This window comes from Pan troglodytes, chromosome 13, assembly GCF_028858775.2.
Source record: "Pan troglodytes isolate AG18354 chromosome 13, NHGRI_mPanTro3-v2.0_pri, whole genome shotgun sequence".
In the NCBI taxonomy this organism is placed as follows: Eukaryota; Metazoa; Chordata; class Mammalia; order Primates; family Hominidae; genus Pan; species Pan troglodytes.
The window spans coordinates 28,330,359-28,347,336 of record NC_072411.2 but is presented as its reverse complement, the minus strand read 5'-3'; the positions used below and the strand labels follow the sequence as shown (position 1 = coordinate 28,347,336).

At 57.9% G+C, this 16,978-nt stretch overlaps 2 protein-coding genes across 12 annotated transcripts in view; one reads left to right on the top strand and one right to left on the bottom strand.

Annotated features, from left to right (window-relative positions):
- LIMS2 (LIM zinc finger domain containing 2) overlaps window positions 1-16,978 on the top strand; it is a 62,348-nt gene that overhangs the window by 36,832 nt on the left and 8,538 nt on the right. For 4 of the 11 annotated variants that reach the window (XM_054678973.2, XM_063791049.1, XM_515779.8 and 1 more), the window contains 3 exons: window positions 6,343-6,502; window positions 9,002-9,068; window positions 9,354-9,474. The exons of 1 other annotated variant lie outside the window; for it this stretch is intronic. In XM_054678973.2, the coding sequence (XP_054534948.1) occupies window positions 6,347-6,502; window positions 9,002-9,068; window positions 9,354-9,474 (344 nt within the window). In that variant the 5' untranslated portion in view covers window positions 6,343-6,346. Of the gene's footprint in view, window positions 1-6,342; window positions 6,503-9,001; window positions 9,069-9,199; window positions 9,475-15,830; window positions 15,920-16,209; window positions 16,308-16,978 lie in introns of those variants that run through there. 6 more of the 11 variants (XM_054678972.2, XM_009443256.4, XM_016949690.4 and 3 more) reach the window with 6 other exon arrangements.
- On the bottom strand, window positions 12,144-13,973 carry GPR17 (G protein-coupled receptor 17). Its single transcript, XM_016949693.4, has 2 exons — window positions 13,910-13,973; window positions 12,144-13,183 (listed from the first exon to the last, which is right to left on the bottom strand). The coding sequence occupies exons 1-2, from the start codon at window positions 13,971-13,973 to the stop codon at window positions 12,144-12,146; spliced, it is 1,104 nt and encodes a 367-aa protein (XP_016805182.3).

Genomic DNA, 16,978 nt, shown 5'->3' with positions numbered 1-16,978 from the left:
AGACTGACTCCAGCAGTGGGGTTCAGGATGGTCCTCAGGGCATCTCAGAGAATGAGTTGGCTCTGGATGGGGAGGTTGGGAGGGGCACGGTTATGGTGGTGGAGCCACCTCCCCTCACGTTTGGGGTCAGGGGCATGAGGACAAGCTCCTGGACATGTTGCCTTTGCAGTGCCGAGGGGCCAGTGGGGAAGAGAGAGCAATAGGGCTGTAACCTTGTGGTCCTTGGCATCAAAGTCACAGATAGGGACCCTGGGGAGGAGGCCAAGGCTGGGCAGAAGGGCTGGGGGGGCCAGAGAGGGAGCCAGGAACATAAGTCGCAGAGGTAGGGGAGGGCCTGGAGGACCCAGGAGCAGAGGAAGGCCAATGCCACCCAGGGCAAGCACAGCCCACTCTCAGCTCCTTGTGTGTGGTCAGGGAGGGCTCCCAGAGCGGCAATTAGAGGACTGAGCCATCAAAGATATCTTCTGCTGAGAACAGAAGAGGAAGGAGGACACCGAGTGGAGGGCAGGAACTGCAGGCCGGCAGCACGGCCATCTGTGGAGTCCCTGCTGCATGCTGGGCTCCCGCTTCTGGCACGGCAGGTCTGGTGCAGCCTGCTGTTCAGGTGGGGACCCCCAGACTCAGGAGGCCAAGTCACTCACCTGACTGTGGCAGAGCTGGAGCAGGCACCCTCCCTGGTCAACCTCTGGACAGCCCTGGATGCTTGTGGCGTAACTGTGGTACCAGTGGCCAGGGCACTGATGGCCCCAAGGCTGTTCTGGAGTGATTTTCACAGTACTGATACCACAGCTGAGGTGCAGGCAGGACAGGCACGATGATGACAGGCCTGGGGCAGCCCTGAGCATGCATGCGCATGTGACTATTCACACTGTTTTTCTTTGAACTTCTGGTTCATGTCCTCTGTCAGTTCTTTGTTGTTAGTGTAACATGTTTCAGGTGTACCTGCTTAAAAGTAAAGCCGCAAGAGCAGAGAGATATGGCAAGGGCTTCAAAAAAGCTCTAATTTCAGACAGGTTTCATACTGATTTGGAGTCTGTTTCTGATGGTGTCAATGCATCTTGTGTATAGCAGCCCAAAGCAGCATGTTAATTTTTTATTTTATTTCATTTCATTTTATTATTATACTTTAAGTTTTAGGGTACATGTGCACAACGTGCAGGGTTGTTCCATATGTATACATGTGCCATGTTGGTGTGCTGCACCCATTAACTCGTCATTTAACATTAGGTATATCTCCTAATGCTATCCCTCCCCACTCCCCCCACCCCACAACAGTCTCTGGTGTGTGATGTTCCCCTTCCTGTGTCCATGTGTTCTCAATGTTCAATTCCCACCTAGGAGTGAGAACAGGCAGCATGTTAAATTTTCTAGCGTCCCCATGGTGGGCTGGCTTTGTGTACATTTTTACTGACCTCGTGTAGCCAGGTGACCTGACACTGGCCTCTGGCTGGCTTCATGGAGGCGGGGCGGGGCAGGGAGGAGGCCCAGGCAGTGCTGAGGGACTGAAGCTGCTCCCTGGGCTGTGCTGCAGTAGGGTCCCTCCCCGAAACCCTCTGCATCTGAAATAGTGCCTATTAGTGCGGGTGCTCGTGCTCAGTGAGGACTTCGTTGGAAGAAGGACAGAAGCATGGGCTGTGCTTGCAGGAATGGCCTCACTGAACCCTCCCAACAGTCCCTGGAGGTAGCTATTCCTGGCCCATTTTATAAATGAGGAAGTTGAGGTTCAGAGTCTTGTGCTGCAGGTCACACAGACGGGGGGCGTCCGGGCCAGGGTTGCAGCCTGGTGTGCCTGGCTATAGGGGACACACCCTTGGCCTGACTGCTGCTCAGGCTGACGTGGCCTCAGCAACACTGGCTCATCTTGGGTGTGACCAGACTCCTTGTGGCTGGCCCCCGACTCTTCCCAGATCCTTACACACTCTTCCTAGACTCAGATATCGGGGAGGCTGGGATGGAGGAAGGTCTGGGGTTGTTGAACAAACAGAATCCGGAATGGGGGATGCCAAGAGGAGATGGGAGGAACATGAGTCCAATCCTGTGTGACCCTCAGCAGGTTACTGACCCTCTCTGTGCTTCAATCTCCTTATCTGGAACCAGCCTCCTCCCCTTATACAAAGGCCTGGAACAGAGCAGGCTCCTCTGATCCCACCCCAGACTCAGGGACATCTTGCAACAAATTGGCTTGTATTGGCTGTCAAGACAGAGCATTCTGGGGTGCTGGAGAGGGCTGAAGGAGGGCATGAGATGGTGTGCTCTCCCCCACCTCTGGGGTTTGGCTTCCAGGCTGGGTGCGCCCTGGGCAGTACGTTCTACCTAGTCCAGCTGGGGGTGGGTAGTGGTGTTTCCTGGGGGATAACTGGGCAGACTCTGTGTTCTCTATCTTGAAGGAATGTGCAAAGGAGGACATGGAATGTCCACGTCTCTGACCCTTTGACCTCTCGCAGGGACCGCAGGCAGCCTACAGGCCTTCCCCTGGGCTGAGCCATGCAGAGGGACTCTGGAAGGCTCCCAGAGTTGCTGGAAAACAACAGTTCTCTTTATCCAGCGCTTTGCCCTGCCTGGCCTGGCGCTCTGTGCTGGACACGTGGGTGCCATTCATTCACTTCGGCTCCTCGATGTGGCTGTTTCTCTGGTGCACCTCTTTACAGAAGAGAACGTGACGCCTACAAAAGCGAGCACCTCTCTCCAGGTCCCAGGCTGGTGGCTGGGGATATCAGGTGTAGAGCTGAGCGGCTGGGTCCAGGCCTCTGCCAGCCTCTCTGTGTCACATTGCCTCTCTTCCTCCCCTGCAGGAGCCAGCAAGCGTGTTCTCTCATGGTGCTGAGTCTCCGTTGTCTCTGCATGCTTCTGTCTGTCACATCTTTGCCCTTCGAGTGGAATGCTCCCTCACAAAGCTGCTGTTAGGGACTCTCTTGCCTGTGACTTGGGCTGGGGCAGCCCCTGGGCACAAGGAGGTGGCCACCCCCACATCTGCCACCTCCTCCCCCCACATCCGCCACCGCCCCCCCACAGGCCATGCTTTGTGCGATACTGTCGGCCACAGGCAGCAATGATCTCACTGGATGCGTTCAGAGACCAGCCGGGGTACTGGTTACGGACTGGCTATCAGGTCTAACTAGAAGACGAGCTGCAAGGTAGAGGAGTGTGTGTGGGGCCAGGCTGCTGTCACGGCCCTGGTGGTGTGTCCAGCATTGGCTCCTTTTGGTGGGTTCTTGGTCTCGCTGACTTCAACAATAAAGCCATGGACCTTCACGGTGAGTGTTACAGTTCTTCAAGACTGTATGTCTGGAGTTTGGTCCCTCAGACATTCACATATGTCCGGAGTTTCTTCCTTCCAGTGGGGTTGTGGCCTTCCTGACTTCAGAAGTGAAGGCTCAGACCCTGCCAGAGAGTGTTACAGTTCTTAAAGGTGGCACGTCCAGAATTATCTGTTCCTCAAAACGATTCCTCCCGGTTGATTCATGGTCTTGCTGGTTTCAGGATTGAAGCTGCAGACCTTCGCTGTGAACATTACAGCTCATAAAGGTACCGCAGACCTAAAGAACCAGCAGCAGCAAATAGCTACTACAAAGAGCAAAACAACAAACCTTCCACACCAAGCAAAGCAATCCCAACTGGTTGCTGCTGTGGGCCCGAGTGGCCTGGTTTTATTCCCTTATTTGGCCCCTCCCACATCCTGCTGATTGGTCCATTTTACAGAGTGCTGATTGGTCAGTTTTTACCAAGTGCTGATTGGTGTGTTTACAAACCTTTAGCTAGACACAGAGCACTGATTGGTGCATTTACAATCCTTTAGCTAGACAGAAAAGTTCTCCAAGTCCCCACCCCAACCAGAAGCCCAGCCAGCTTCCCCTTTCAGTGGGAAGCAAGGTAACTGGGGAGTGCTAATTGAGGGTCTGTTTATGAAAGGGCGAGGGAGGAAGGGTGGTGAAGCAGTTGGGCTAGCGGGGCAGGAGTGCCCATAACCACAAGGAAAGTCACGGGTCCCAGCAGCACCTGGCCCGTGGGAGTAGGGTCAGCACACCTGGAAGCCAGAGGGGGCAGGCGTGTGGGTGCAGGCCCTAAACAGCAGTTCCTGGAGGCAGAGAACAGGAGCCTGGAAGGGGGTGCGAGGGATGTGTGCTCACTCACTGGGGTCTAGAGGTCTGGCTCTAAGGCGGAATCTGAAAGGCTGGGGCTGGTTGGAAGTCCTTAATTTGGCTTCGTTTTCTGGGTCCTTGGAGTGAGGAATTCCAGGCCCAGAGCCATGGGATTTCCTGTTGATTACCGACTTCTCTTAAGACTCCCAAGGTCTCGCTCATGGGCAGGGACTGGAACGTCCTCCCTGCCACCTTGGGCGTGTGTTTCAGAAGAGGAGGTTCACAGTGTTCTCCCGGAAGGAAACCAAGCCTGTCCTAGTGAAGCCCTGCCCAGCCCTCGAGGGTGGCTTGGGGCGGCCAGTCTCCACCCTGGTGGCCTGCCTGGCTCGCCCCGTGGAGACCAGCAGGGAGCTGGGAGGACTGAGGACCAGCCGCTGGGTGCCGAGGCCTCCTTTCTTCTTGGTTTCTTCCCAACTCCTGTTGCCACCATCTCTGCTTCCTTGCCCCTCTGGCCTAAATGTGGGCTCACATGGTGGCTTTGGTCTCCTAAGCACCCCAGAGGGCAGGCCAAGGTGGACAGAAGCCCAGCAGGCCTGGTTGAATGGCCTTCCAGACAGCCTCTGCCACATGGGTTCCTAAGCAGAGAAGAAAGGACAGCCTGGGTGCCCCTTTCAAGTTTCCAGTCCATCTCCATTTCGCAGCAGCCTCCTGTGAGACCCTCCGCCCACAGCCCATGCCCAGACCCTAAGCGCAGCCCTGTCGTCCACCCCTGGACTCATCCTAAGGCCCCTCTTCTCTGTGATTGACAATCTTCAGACTGGCCCTGCCCAGATTGCAGGCCGCAGAACAGCCCGACAGGAGCCTCACTCACCAAGCATTTCCCTCATGATGTCGCGGCAGTGACTGCTGGGTGGGATTCATCCTGGGAGGCAGAGCAGGCGGAGAGGTATTCCCAAAGGCACTGCACTCGAGTCCTGCCACCACCCGGCTGCAACCAGGCAGACGTTACCAGCTGGTTGCGTCACTCCCCAGCGAGCCTGATGATCCCTCTCTGCCCAGCCTTCCAGGAATCCACTGGAGTTGACACTTGAGACAGAACCCATGTTCTCCCTTCCTAGCAAAAGGTGTGGGGTATCCGGTTCTTTGAAGGTCGTAGAGGCAGTTGGGGTGTTTAGGACTATATCCTGACCCTGTTTTTGAGTCTAAAAGGCCCCTCCTGGCTGTGCCCAAGGGCCCTGGGGCTGGACTGATTGCGGGCCTGGCTCACTGTGGGCTTTTCGTTCGTATTTCACCCCTCCCAGAAGGAAACCCACCACTGACTCTGGGGACAGGCGGTGCCCAGTATGGATGAGATTTGCTCCCCTCACCACACTCCCGTCTCGTCTCAAAGATTCGTACTCTTGTCTTTTTTATTTATTTTTTATTTTGAGACAGGGTCTCGCTCTGTTGCCCAGGCTGGAGTGCAGTGGCATGGACACAGCTCACTGCAGCCTCGGCCTCCCAGGCTCAAGCCATCCTCCCACTTCAGCCTCCAGAGTAGCTGGGACTACAGGCTTGCACCACCACACCTGGCTGATTTTTTTGTTTTTTTGTATTTTTATTAGAGATGAGTTCTTGCCATATTGCCCAGGCTGGTCTCGAACTCCTGGGCTCAAGGGGTCCGCCCACCTTGGCCTCCCACAGTGCTCTGGATGACAGGCTTGAGCCACTCTGCACACACACCCGGCTACCCTCTTGCCTGCTCTGTGTTTGGGTGGTTATGTGTTTATTGGAGGCAGTCAGTTTGAAACTAACTCATGGTGCAGAGGATGGAACCATGGAAGACTGAGCAGTCTGGGTTCAAGTGTGGACCCCGCTCTGCTGTGTGAGCTTGGGCAAGTTACTCAACCTCTCTGAGGCTTAGGTCCCTTTTCTGGAAGAGGCCATAATAATAGTAGCTGCACTATTGCCTTGGGGATTAAATAAGAGTGTGAATACAGAGCTGCTCACCTGTGCTGGGTGGTGTTCTGTGTGCGAGACTCTCTGGTCCCTGAAGAAGGGGTAATAGGGGCCCAAGTGGGAGTTGACTGGGCCCCTGACACCCCAAGGAGTGGGCACTACAAGCACTGAGCAGCCTGCACCCTGGGTTAGAGCGATTTTCCTGATCCCGTAGAGCGTCTTCACTTTTTAATACGAGGTGTGTCTGTTGGGCGCAGGCCCCCGCGTGTGCCCCATCTGCACCCCTGACCAGCTCTGACTCACCCCTCCTGTCTCCCGCCCCCAGCAATATGTCGGACGCCTTGGCCAACGCCGTGTGCCAGCGCTGCCAGGCCCGCTTCTCCCCCGCCGAGCGCATTGTCAACAGCAATGGGGAGCTGTATCATGAGCACTGCTTCGTGTGTGCCCAGTGCTTCCGGCCCTTCCCCGAGGGGCTCTTCTATGAGGTGAGGACACTACTGAGGGCTTTCTCAGACCCAGCTCGGAGTCTGCCCTCTATGAGCGGGTGGGCCGGGCTCCATGCGGTGGTCCCGACTGGTGACAGGGCCAGGTCTGGAGCCAGCCCAGAACCAGGCTTGAGCTCCTGCACGGGCCCATCCTTCACCTGTGAGATGTGAACAGCACCCCAGGTGCCCTGGGTGCTAACAGAGAGCCATCTTTCACCAGCCTCCTCTGTGCAGATGCTGGGCAGGCACTGGGGGCAGGAAGAGCCTGCCCTGGTGGTGCTTGCCCTCCCTGGGGACCAGACAGTGAGCACAGCAACCGCACAGCCCACCAGCTGGTGCTGATGCCCTGGGGGTCAGGGTTCCCGGGGTGGGGTGGGGTGGTGCTCAGGGAAGGTGAGGTTTGGGCACACCTGAGGGGAGGGAGCCATACTGGGCAGAGGGCACCGCATATGCACAGACCCTGTGGTGGGAGAACATGGGGTGTATGGAGAGCAGTAGGGAGGCTGGTGTGATGGAAGCCGAGGGCACGAGAGGGAGAGGGCCAGGAGCTGAGGACAGGGAGGTGGATCTCGCTTGGCCCCACGGGCCTCTACAGAGCCGTAGGCTTCCCCTCTGCGAGAGGCAGGAGCCACCTCGGGGTGTGGAGCAGAGGAGTCACACTGTCTGCTGACATTTGAAAAGGTGACCTGGCCGGGCACGGTGGCTCATGCCTGTAATCCCAGCACTTTGGGAGGCGGAGGCAGATGGATCACTTGAGGTCAGGAGTTCAAGATCAGCCTGGCCAACATGGTGAAACCCTGTCTGTACTAAAAATACAAAAAATGAGCCTGGGGTGGTGGCAGGTACCTGTAATCCCAGCTACTCGGGAGGCTGAGGCAGGAGAATCACTTGAACCTGGGAGGCAGAGGTTGCAGTGAGCCGAGATCGCGCCATTGTGCTCCAGCCTGCGGGACAGAGCAAGACTCCATCCAAAAAAAAAAAAGAAAAGAAAAAAAAAAAAGGAGGCTTGTGGCCACTGTGCTGAGGAGAGAATGTAAGGCGGGGCAGGAACAGAGGCTGGGCCAGGAGGCCGGGGGGACCAGGAGCTGAATTAGTGCAATCACCCAGATGAAAGTGAAGGGGCCCCCACCAGCTCACAGGAGCAGTTGTTAAATCATCAACAATCTTGGGAGCTAGTTGGGCAACAGAGTTATTGTTTAAAAATTATATCAACGTACAATGGGATACAATTTTATTAAAAACAAAGGTAACAAATACTCAAAGCATACCACTTGCTAATTATTTTGTTCCACTTTACTATTGTCTATGCTGATGGGGTTATTTCTGTCCATTGTGCTGGTGTGGCCACTGCACATCTCCCCTCAAGTCCGCATCGATGTCATGTTGGCAGCCAGGAGTTGGCCATGACGGGAATATTCACACCATGGACACTGGCAAACGCCCCACAGCAGGGCCTGCCTCTGCGCCCCAGAGAGCTGGCTGTTGAGCATTTACCAGAACATCACTTGTGCTTGTGGTGGCGGTGGTGGCCAGGGGTCAGATGCTGGCTCTGTTTCAAGGTAGAGCTGATGGGACTGGCTGGTGGATGGATGTGGGGCCTGTGGTCCGCCTGGCAGAGCAAGAGCCGCTGTTCCTCACGGTGCCTTCAGCCTCCTGAGAAATGCTGTCTAAGTGTAGAGGCAGCGGGAGGGGTGGGCAAAGCTCTAGGAGGGGTGGCCATATGCCCAGAACAAAGCCTCTCTCTCTCACACACAGTAGGTGCCCAGAAGATTTTCATTGCTGAAAGAGTTTAAGCCCTTCCTGACTCTACAGGTCACTGGGTAGGGCTATATCCAGTTTAGTCTAATAAGACACTCATTTTAGAGAACAGGGAAAAACCAATTAAAAAACAGAAAATACAATTGTTAGAGGAAAGCAGAGGCAGGCTTTGGCTCTGCTTGTGGCCAGCACAGGGGCCCTCGCTGGCAGCTGCCGCCTGGAGGGTGTGCACACTGGCTCCTGCTGGCCGCAGCCCTGAGCTCTTCCCACTTCCCCGTGCCCAGGCCCTTCCTGCGTTCCCTTTCTTCTGTCTCCTATACCCGGGTCTTCATGGCCTCTGAGAGAGCTGGATACTCCCACAGAGAAGGTATAGGAAATAGGACCAAGTGACACTACACTTCAAACTGGATCTCATCCCTCCTGGCTTAAAACCGCCTCGCCCCCAGCCTGTTCTCCGGACCAACAGGGTCCAGATCCTCAGTAGACACCAGTGGCCCTTTGACAGGTGGCCTCACCGACCTCTCCAGCTTCCATGGGGGCACCTCCCTTTGCACCCCACCATCCCAAAAGGGCCAATGTCCTCTCTGGCCAGGCCTGGGACCCACTGCTCCAGCCTCAGCCTGGCATGCCCCTGCTTCAGTGCCTCATCCCCTGCTGTCAGGTCCTGACCCAACAAGGGCCTGGGCTGCTCATGGGGATGATAGGTGGTTTGCTTGTCCTCTCTCTGCGACCCCTTTGCAGTTTGAAGGCCGGAAGTACTGCGAACACGACTTCCAAATGCTGTTTGCTCCGTGCTGTGGATCCTGCGGTAAGGCCGGTGACAGTACACATCCTGGGCTGCCTGGGAAGTGGGCAGCAGTGGCGGGGGGCAGGGGGCCGAGGGGGCACACAGAACTGGCCCAGCTCTTTCCTAACTCCCCACCTTGCCTCTCTGAGCAGCAGCCGTCAGGCCCCCTACAGGCATCACCATCCCACGAGGGAGCCCATGGGCCAGGCAGAGAGCAGGCGGAGTGCTAGGTGGACAAGGCTTGGGAGGGTCCGAAGAGGGGACAGGCACGTGCTCCCCAGCCAGCAGGGACCTGTCTTCTTCCAGGTGAGTTCATCATTGGCCGCGTCATCAAGGCCATGAACAACAACTGGCACCCGGGCTGCTTCCGCTGCGAGCTGTGTGATGTGGAGCTGGCTGACCTGGGCTTTGTGAAGAATGCCGGCAGGTGAGGTGGCCGTGTTGGGCCAGAGAGGACTGGGCCACAGCCCTTCCCAGCACACCTGCCACCCCTCCTGTGTGCTACCCACTTGCTGAGGGTGCAGCAGGGTCCCGGTGCTGCAGCCTGCACTGATGTAGCTGCCTTCCCTCTAGGTCACCCCGGGGCGGATAGTCCAGCTCCCAGTTTACAGGGCCCCACGCTCAGCGAGCTCCTGGCAGCCTCTCGGGAGCCATAAGAAATCCTCACACTCTGCCACCCCTCTGGCCACCCCGTCTACTGACCCCACCTGTCCACCTTCTCCTGCCTGTACCTGTGCAGCTCAGTGTGGCTGGAGGGAGATGCCCACATTTACTCTAAATTCAGGGCCACAAACCTCATGGGTACTCCAGAAGTTCCCACCTTCTGCGAACCCTTGGTCTCTCATTCTCCCTTCCCAAGCACTGTCCCTATAGCAGGTGGCCTTGTCTCCCACCTCCCCTGGCCCTAGCTCTGAGATCCCGTGCAGCCCGGCCTCTGTCTGTGAGCCCTGTTCATCCCCACACTTTCTCCAGGGCTTGCTTCTCCACGCCACTCTCTCGTCTTTTCTGAAGGACTGGGCTGGGGAGCTGGGTTAAAAACACTGCTGGGCCTTCCTCCCCGGCTTCTCCCAGCACACCTGCTGCCCCTCGCGTGTGCTACCCTGGCCTCATCTGCCCAGGGACCCACACCTCCTCTTGACCCCTCAGCAGCCCTCACCACAGCTGCTGAGGTGCAGAAACGCCCCCCTTCTGGCACCCGGGACCCTGAGTTCCTGTGGTTCTGCCCGCCCCCACAGCTGCACCTGCTCACTCCCCTCCACTGAGTCACCTTTCTCCCTGTCTCTCCATGGGGAGTCGTCTGGGGCTCCGTGCCCGGCCCTCATGGCTGCCCTTGCAGACAGAATCCTAGAGCCCTAAATGGCACGTGTGTCTGGACAATTCCGGGCTCCACTTCAGGCCTCTCTCTCGCTGTCCTCAGCTGCCCACATGCCACCTCCACTTGGTGTCCACCAGGCATCCCAAACGCAATGAGGCACAAGCAGTTTGGGATTCTCCTCCACTGACCACCAAGGCTGCCTCTGCATGCGTCCCCTGTATCAGTGAGAGGCAGCGCCGCCCCCCAGAGGCCCCAGCCATGCTTCCCCTGCCACACTCTCTCTGTCCGGGCACTCTGCTCCCTCCCGCGGCTCCTCCTAGATGCTTCCCCGACACTACCGAGCTCTTGTCTGTGTGCTGCCCATGAGAGAGGCACGTGGCCTGGGGCCTGGTGTCCAGCCCACTGTCCTCGGAGCTGGGCGGTACCTGGCATTGAGCAGCTTGTCTAAATGAAGGGCTGAGGGGCAGACGGTGCAGTGCAGGGGCCGAGGGACAGCACCAGGAGCTCGTGCTGACCAGCAACGTCGCCGACAGGGTGTGTGGAGCGAGCCCAATCTCCTTCCTGAGCCAAGGTTTGCACAGGGCCACTGCCCCAAGGGCTGGTTGGGGGAAATCTGAAAGATGCTGGAAACGTTTTGGAAAGTCAAACATGCTACAAAAGCGTATTGCCGTAAGGACGGTGCAGGGTGGCAGCTAGAGTGAGGAATGAGGGCCCCCACTTGGCCCTCCCAGCTCCACAGTGCAGAACCTCAGAATCTGGGCAGATGTGCTGTGAGCTGCCAGAGCCCCAGCAAGAGAGCCCACGAGGCTGCCTCTGCCACTGTACCACCACTTCACCATTCTTGGGTCAGAGAAGTTCTGGGAAATGCTTCATGTTGACCAAACACAACAACCTGTGTAGTCTTAAAGCTACAGTTATATTTATGGTCTGTACAAACAAATACAAAAAAGGACATGTTAGGGAAATATCTGCACACTAGCAAGGGAAATAGCTCAGGCAGAGAGAGGCCTCTCTGGAGGAAGTGGGTCTGGGTCAGTGGGAGGCAGGTGCACAGCCCAGCCCTGGCCTGAGCTGAGCTCCTGTGACTGTACATGTTTGTCCAGGACTGGGAGGCCTGGGAGCCTGTCAAAGAGCTCTGGGGGTTGCAGGCTTGTGCGTGGGGTTACAGCAGGAGAGATCCAGAATCCAGAGCTGTGCTGAGTCCCTGCAGGCCGTGAGTGCTGACGTCCGCTGGCAACCAGCCCGAAATGTGTGGCCTGTGTCTCTTCAACTCAGGCAGTGTGTGTCTGGCAGAGGCACTACAGAGGGGACTCAGAGTACCTTGCACTGCAAAGGAATATTGAGACTCCCTCCCCGCCCCCACCAGGACTCCCAGGTCCCTCTTCTGGGTCATTTGCAGCCTGCCTTCCGGGTCTTTCTGCTGAACCTCGCCGCTGAGCGATTCTGTAGCGGGAAGGAGGCTGGGAGCCTAGCGGGAAAGAAAGGCCTCCATTGTTCAGGGGTTGTTCTTCCGGCCTCCTCTCTCCCTGCCACAGATGAAGTCGTTGAGTGTCTAGGAGCCATTGTAGCCATCACAAGCCCCTGCAGAGGGGTGGCCGATGGATCCCCTTTGTCAGTTCTCCCTTTTTAGGGGTTGAGACTAGGCGATCTAGAGAAATGGTGGGCATCTGCTGAGATTTCAGGTTGCTTGCTGGGGAGGTGGCTGGGGAAAGGGCAGATGCCTCTTGCTGAGTCTGCTGAGTCCTAAACAGTCTGCGCTTGGCCTGGACGGCACCCCCCGCTCACAGCTCTGACTTGGCACTCAGCGAGCTCTCGTTGGTTTTCCCTTCGAAGCTGGGGGGCGGGCCCTTGAGCCTTTTGCCACAGAGCAAGTTGCACAGGGCGTGGCGGAACTTCTCAGCCACGAAGAAATACATGATGGGGTCGAGTGCCCCGTTGAGGCTGGTGAGGCAGGAGGTGATGCGGTTTGCCAGGGCCAGGATGCGCTGGGTGGCGCAGGAGGCCCCACGGCTGCGGTAGTGCAGCACGTAGACGGAGCGGTTGACGTGGTAGGGCACGAAGCAGACCAGGAAGATGGCCAGCACTATGGCGATCATGCGCACTGCCTTGGTCTTGAGGCGCTTCTCCACACGCAGGCCCTGCCGCAGGCTGCGGATGATCAGCAGGTAGCAGGTGACCGTGGTGATGAACGGGAAGGTGAAGGCCACGGCCAGGGACACCAGGGCATGGTGGGAGGCCTTCTCCCGGTACAGCTGCAGGCAGACCACCGTGTGGTTGGTCTGCACGGTCTGCGGGCTCACCAGCAGCGGGGCCATGGCCACAGCCACCACCACCCACAGGAAGGCACAGGCCAGGTGTGCGTAGAGGGGCCTGCGGAGCTTGAGGGACTTGACCGGGTGCACAATGGCCAGGAAGCGGTCGGCGCTGATGCAGGTGAGGAAGTAGATGCTGGCGTACATGTTGAGGTAGAAGAGGAAGCCGGTGAGACGGCATGCGATTTCCCCAAATGGCCAGTGGTTCCCAGAGAAGTGGTAGACCAGGCGGGTGGGCAGGACCAGCACGCACGACAAGTCGGCCACGGCCAGATGCATCAGGAACACGTTGGCCGGGGTCCCGGACTTGTGGTCTCGGATGAAAAGCCACAGAGCCAGGGTATTGCCAACGAAAGCCAGGATAAAATCCAGAAGGTAGAAGGAGGCGAACAGCATGTTCTCCAGTGGCGTCTCCTGGCCACATTGCTCTGCCGTGGCCAGGGAGAAGTTGGTGATCAGACCTGGGGGAGCCACTTCAAGGCCATTCATGCTTTGGCTGGAGTCAGAGCCTGGAGGGAACAAGCAAACAGTTCACAATGAGCTTGCGATCTAGGCAGCTTCACGCTCTCTGAAGTCCAGAAGTCAGGCCTCCGATGCCTTCAGAACCTCCCACTTTCAAGCTCAGCACTGCCCACGGGGCTGCTGAGGGGACCTCCTTGTCCATTTGGTGTGCGTGAGCGTCAGAGGCATTCTGAACTTCAGCACAAGGCAAACGCAGAACCAGGGCTTGGAATTTCGCCACTATGCAGCTGCACCCCTGCCACCCGGGAGATCTGAGGCTCCTCAGAGCTGGGAGGACCGGGTCAGTGCCATGGCGGGGAATGGGATGTGAGCCTTGCCTGGGTGAGGCTCTGGGTTTTCTGTTCTGCCTCTGAGGTGTGCTGAGTGACAGGGGTGGTGAGGGGCGGGGGCAGTGTGTCTCCGGGATTCCAGCTCCTCCTCAGCCCAAGCCTTGGCAGGTGAGTTCTGCTCATCCTGAGTGCCTGGACCCTCCCTGACCCACCTGCCCACAGGTGCAGTGGCCGGGGTGTCACCACTTTCTGCTTCCCCTGACCATGGCTTCCCTGGCACTTAGGAGGGTGCCCCCAGGATGGCAGCACCCTGGGACGGGTGTCACCACTTTCTGCTTCCCCTGACCATGGCTTCCCTGGCACTTAGGAGGGTGCCCCCAGGATGGCAGCACCAGTCCCAAGGGCTGTGCCCTGGGACGTCAGAGGTCTGCTCTTTTTACCCGCCTGAGAGTTTCAGCATCTCTCTTGGGGGCTTTCTGGACCCAGCCCACCAACTCCGTTTGGACATCCTGACAGGTGGGGAGACCTGTGTTTAGGAGAAGCCTGTGCCTGGGTATCAGGCCAGCTGCGAGTATTTTCTCTCCCAGAGTAGATCCACCACCAGGGGGCAGCATCTCTTCCAGGAGGGGAAGACCCATTTTACCCAGCGTCAGAGACACTGGCCAGCGCTGTTGAGGACCGATCTGCAGCCCCAGAGAGGCCTGGAGGCCCCGTGGCTTGCCCACATTTGAAGGCCAAGTGCAGAGCCCTGTGACAGTCCTGGGTAACAAGTCATGTCCATCTGGTGGACCCTGGGTCTGGATAGGGTGCTCCCCACCCTCAGCAGAGAAACCCACTCTTGTTTTGATTTTAGTCAACTCAGAAGATTGAAGAAGGAGAGTGAGGGTCCCAAACACTCTGCCTCCCCAACCCAGGCCTGCGAGTGGCAGTGTGGGCAGGCGGTGGGGCCAGAGCAGCCCGCAGCCCGGAACCAGGGTAGGACAGCGCGCCTGGCCTGCCTTTGAATTGGGGTCACCAGCGGGCTTCGGCCAGGTGGGTGCTGATGATGGCACAGCTTCTGGGGCTCCTCTGGGCACCCGGCTTCCCAGTATCCACCATCCCCACCCTGCACAGCCAGGCTGAAGCAGAGGCTGGAGAGAGGTTTGCAGAAGAGAAGCTGGCATCCTGCCTGTGCCCATTGTGGCAGCAGGAGGGGAGGAGGCACGGGCCGCAGCCCTGGCAGGGTCCTCATCCTGGGCGAGCCTGGCTCTGCACCGAACAGCCAGGGTCCTGCCTGCAGCAAATTCACTCTGCACATTTCTCCCTGCCCCTTCCTTCCTTCCTTCCTTCCTTCCTTCCTTCCTTCCTTCCTTTCCTTCCTTCCTTTCCTTCCTTCCTTCCTTCCGTCCTTCCTTCCTTCCTTCCTTCCTACCTTCCTCGCTCTCACTTCGCTTTGCTTGCTTGCTTGCTTTTCTTTGTTTTCCTTTTTTCTTTTCTTTTTACTTCCTTCCTTTCTTTTCTCTTTCTTTTTCTTTCTTCCTTTCCTCCCTCCCCTCCCCTCCCCCCTCTCTTTTTTCTTTTTTTCTTTCTCTTTTTCAAGATCTCCCTCTGTCACCCAGGCTGGAGTGCAGTGGTGCAATCAGCTCACTGCAGCCTCAACCTCCAGGGCTCAAGTGATCCTCCCACCTCAGCCTCCTGAGTAGCTGGGACTACAGGCGCACACCACCACACCCAGCTAATTTTTGTATTTTTTGGTAGAGACGGTTTTGCCATGTTGCCCAGGCTGGTCTCAAACTCCTGGGCTCAAGTGATCCTCTCTCCTTGGCCTCCCAAAGCGCTCCTTGGCCTCCCAAAGTGCCGGGATTACAGGCATGAGTCACTGCGCCCAGCCCCCTCTCCTCTTACTGACTCCACAGGGCTGTCTCAGGATGCTGGTGGCACGGGGCAGAGAGGGCATGGTGACTGTTCATGGACACAGCAGCCCCTCGAGGAGGAGGCTGGAGCCATCCTCACATGGAGGAGAAGCAGGCATGGTGGTGGCCCTAGCCCTAGGGAAGGGTGGGCCGCACCCTTCCTTCAGGAGAGCGAGTGGCCAGCTGCTGTGGCCCTCACATGGAGGGTGAGGGCTGGCCCGAGCACCTGGCCATCAATGTCCTCAAGCAAAGGGGAGGGCAACTACCTAATAATATTACCTTTTAGCTATTTCTCTAGGCAGGTTCCCCTACCTGAAAAGATTGCCCCCGGCTTCAGAGTGTTTCAAGATGCCTGAAGTTCTAACACCAGAGATGGTTTCCTGCTGCTTCCAGGAACAGGGTCTGTTCTTAGTCCAATGTGGAGTTCCTCATGGGGACCCCATTCCCCATGAATCCAGGTTCCACAGTCCTCTGACTTGGTCTGGATGGTCTCGGCTGGCACTTTCCCTAGGACTGCTAAAACCACGGTGAGGGCGGAGAGCTGAGGGCCGAAGAAGGCGGGGTGAGTGATGCTTGGGAGAGGGAGACAGGCTTGGCCGAAGCCCTGGGGAAGGGCTGAGGGCTCTGAAGGGGGCTGTGGAGGAGAGGTAAAAGGAGGGAGGAACACAGCCCTTGACAGGGCCTGTGAGGCAGGGGAGGACAGGGAGCAGGTACCGGTGGGACGGTGGCAGGGGAGGGGGGCCGGTGACTTTGAGGGTGTCGTGTTGCATGTGCTGGGGGTGAGGACCCGGAGGCTGGAGGAACGGCTCCAGGGCAGACGCATGGGCAAGCAGAGAGGACAGCCCATGGTAGATGGGAGGGGCACACAGGTGTGCTGTTTTCAGGTTGGCAGGAGAGGAGGAAGGTGTGTGCGGGGAGGCCCTGGAGACTGGAAGAGGAGACGGGGCCCAGTGAGTGAGGGGCCCTTGTTAGAACCTGGGGGTGGGAAGGGGCCAAGGTGGGTGCCCTCCACCCCAGGCTGTCCCTCAGGCCTGTGCTGTGCCCCACAGTGCAGGCATCACCTGGCCCCACGAGAGAGCAGCTCATAGGTACGACTGACCACTCTGCCTGGCATGGTGGGGGCCTGCCTGTGCTGGCTCAAACCAGTTTTAGCCCCATGTTACAGGTTAGGGAATCAAGGCGGAGTGTCTGCTAACTTGTCTTAGGTCACTTGACCAGGGGACATTGGCCCTGGAGCTGGAAGTGAGACCGGGGAAACGGTCTTACTCCCTGGAAGACTGCCAGGGTGGGGAGTGTGACTCAGTCTCAGAGCTTGCCGTGGAGTTGTCTCCCAGGCTCAGCACCCCCTCCTGGCCCTGGGGCCACTTCCTCATTTTAGGGGCCCATGTGTGAAATGAGAATGTGCAGCCCCTTGCTCAAAAAGGAAGAGTTTCAGGACAGTGACGGCAGAGTGTTACTGGGCTCAGGGCCCTGAGTGACGGCAGGGGTGGCGTATCTCATGGCACCAGGTGGGCCCGTGGTGCCTCCTGCCTCCAGCCCGGGGGCCTCAGCCTGGGCACTGCCCTCCACTTCCTGCCCGGGCCGAAGGGCGTGCCCCTCGCTGTCTCTGGGACTGAGACTC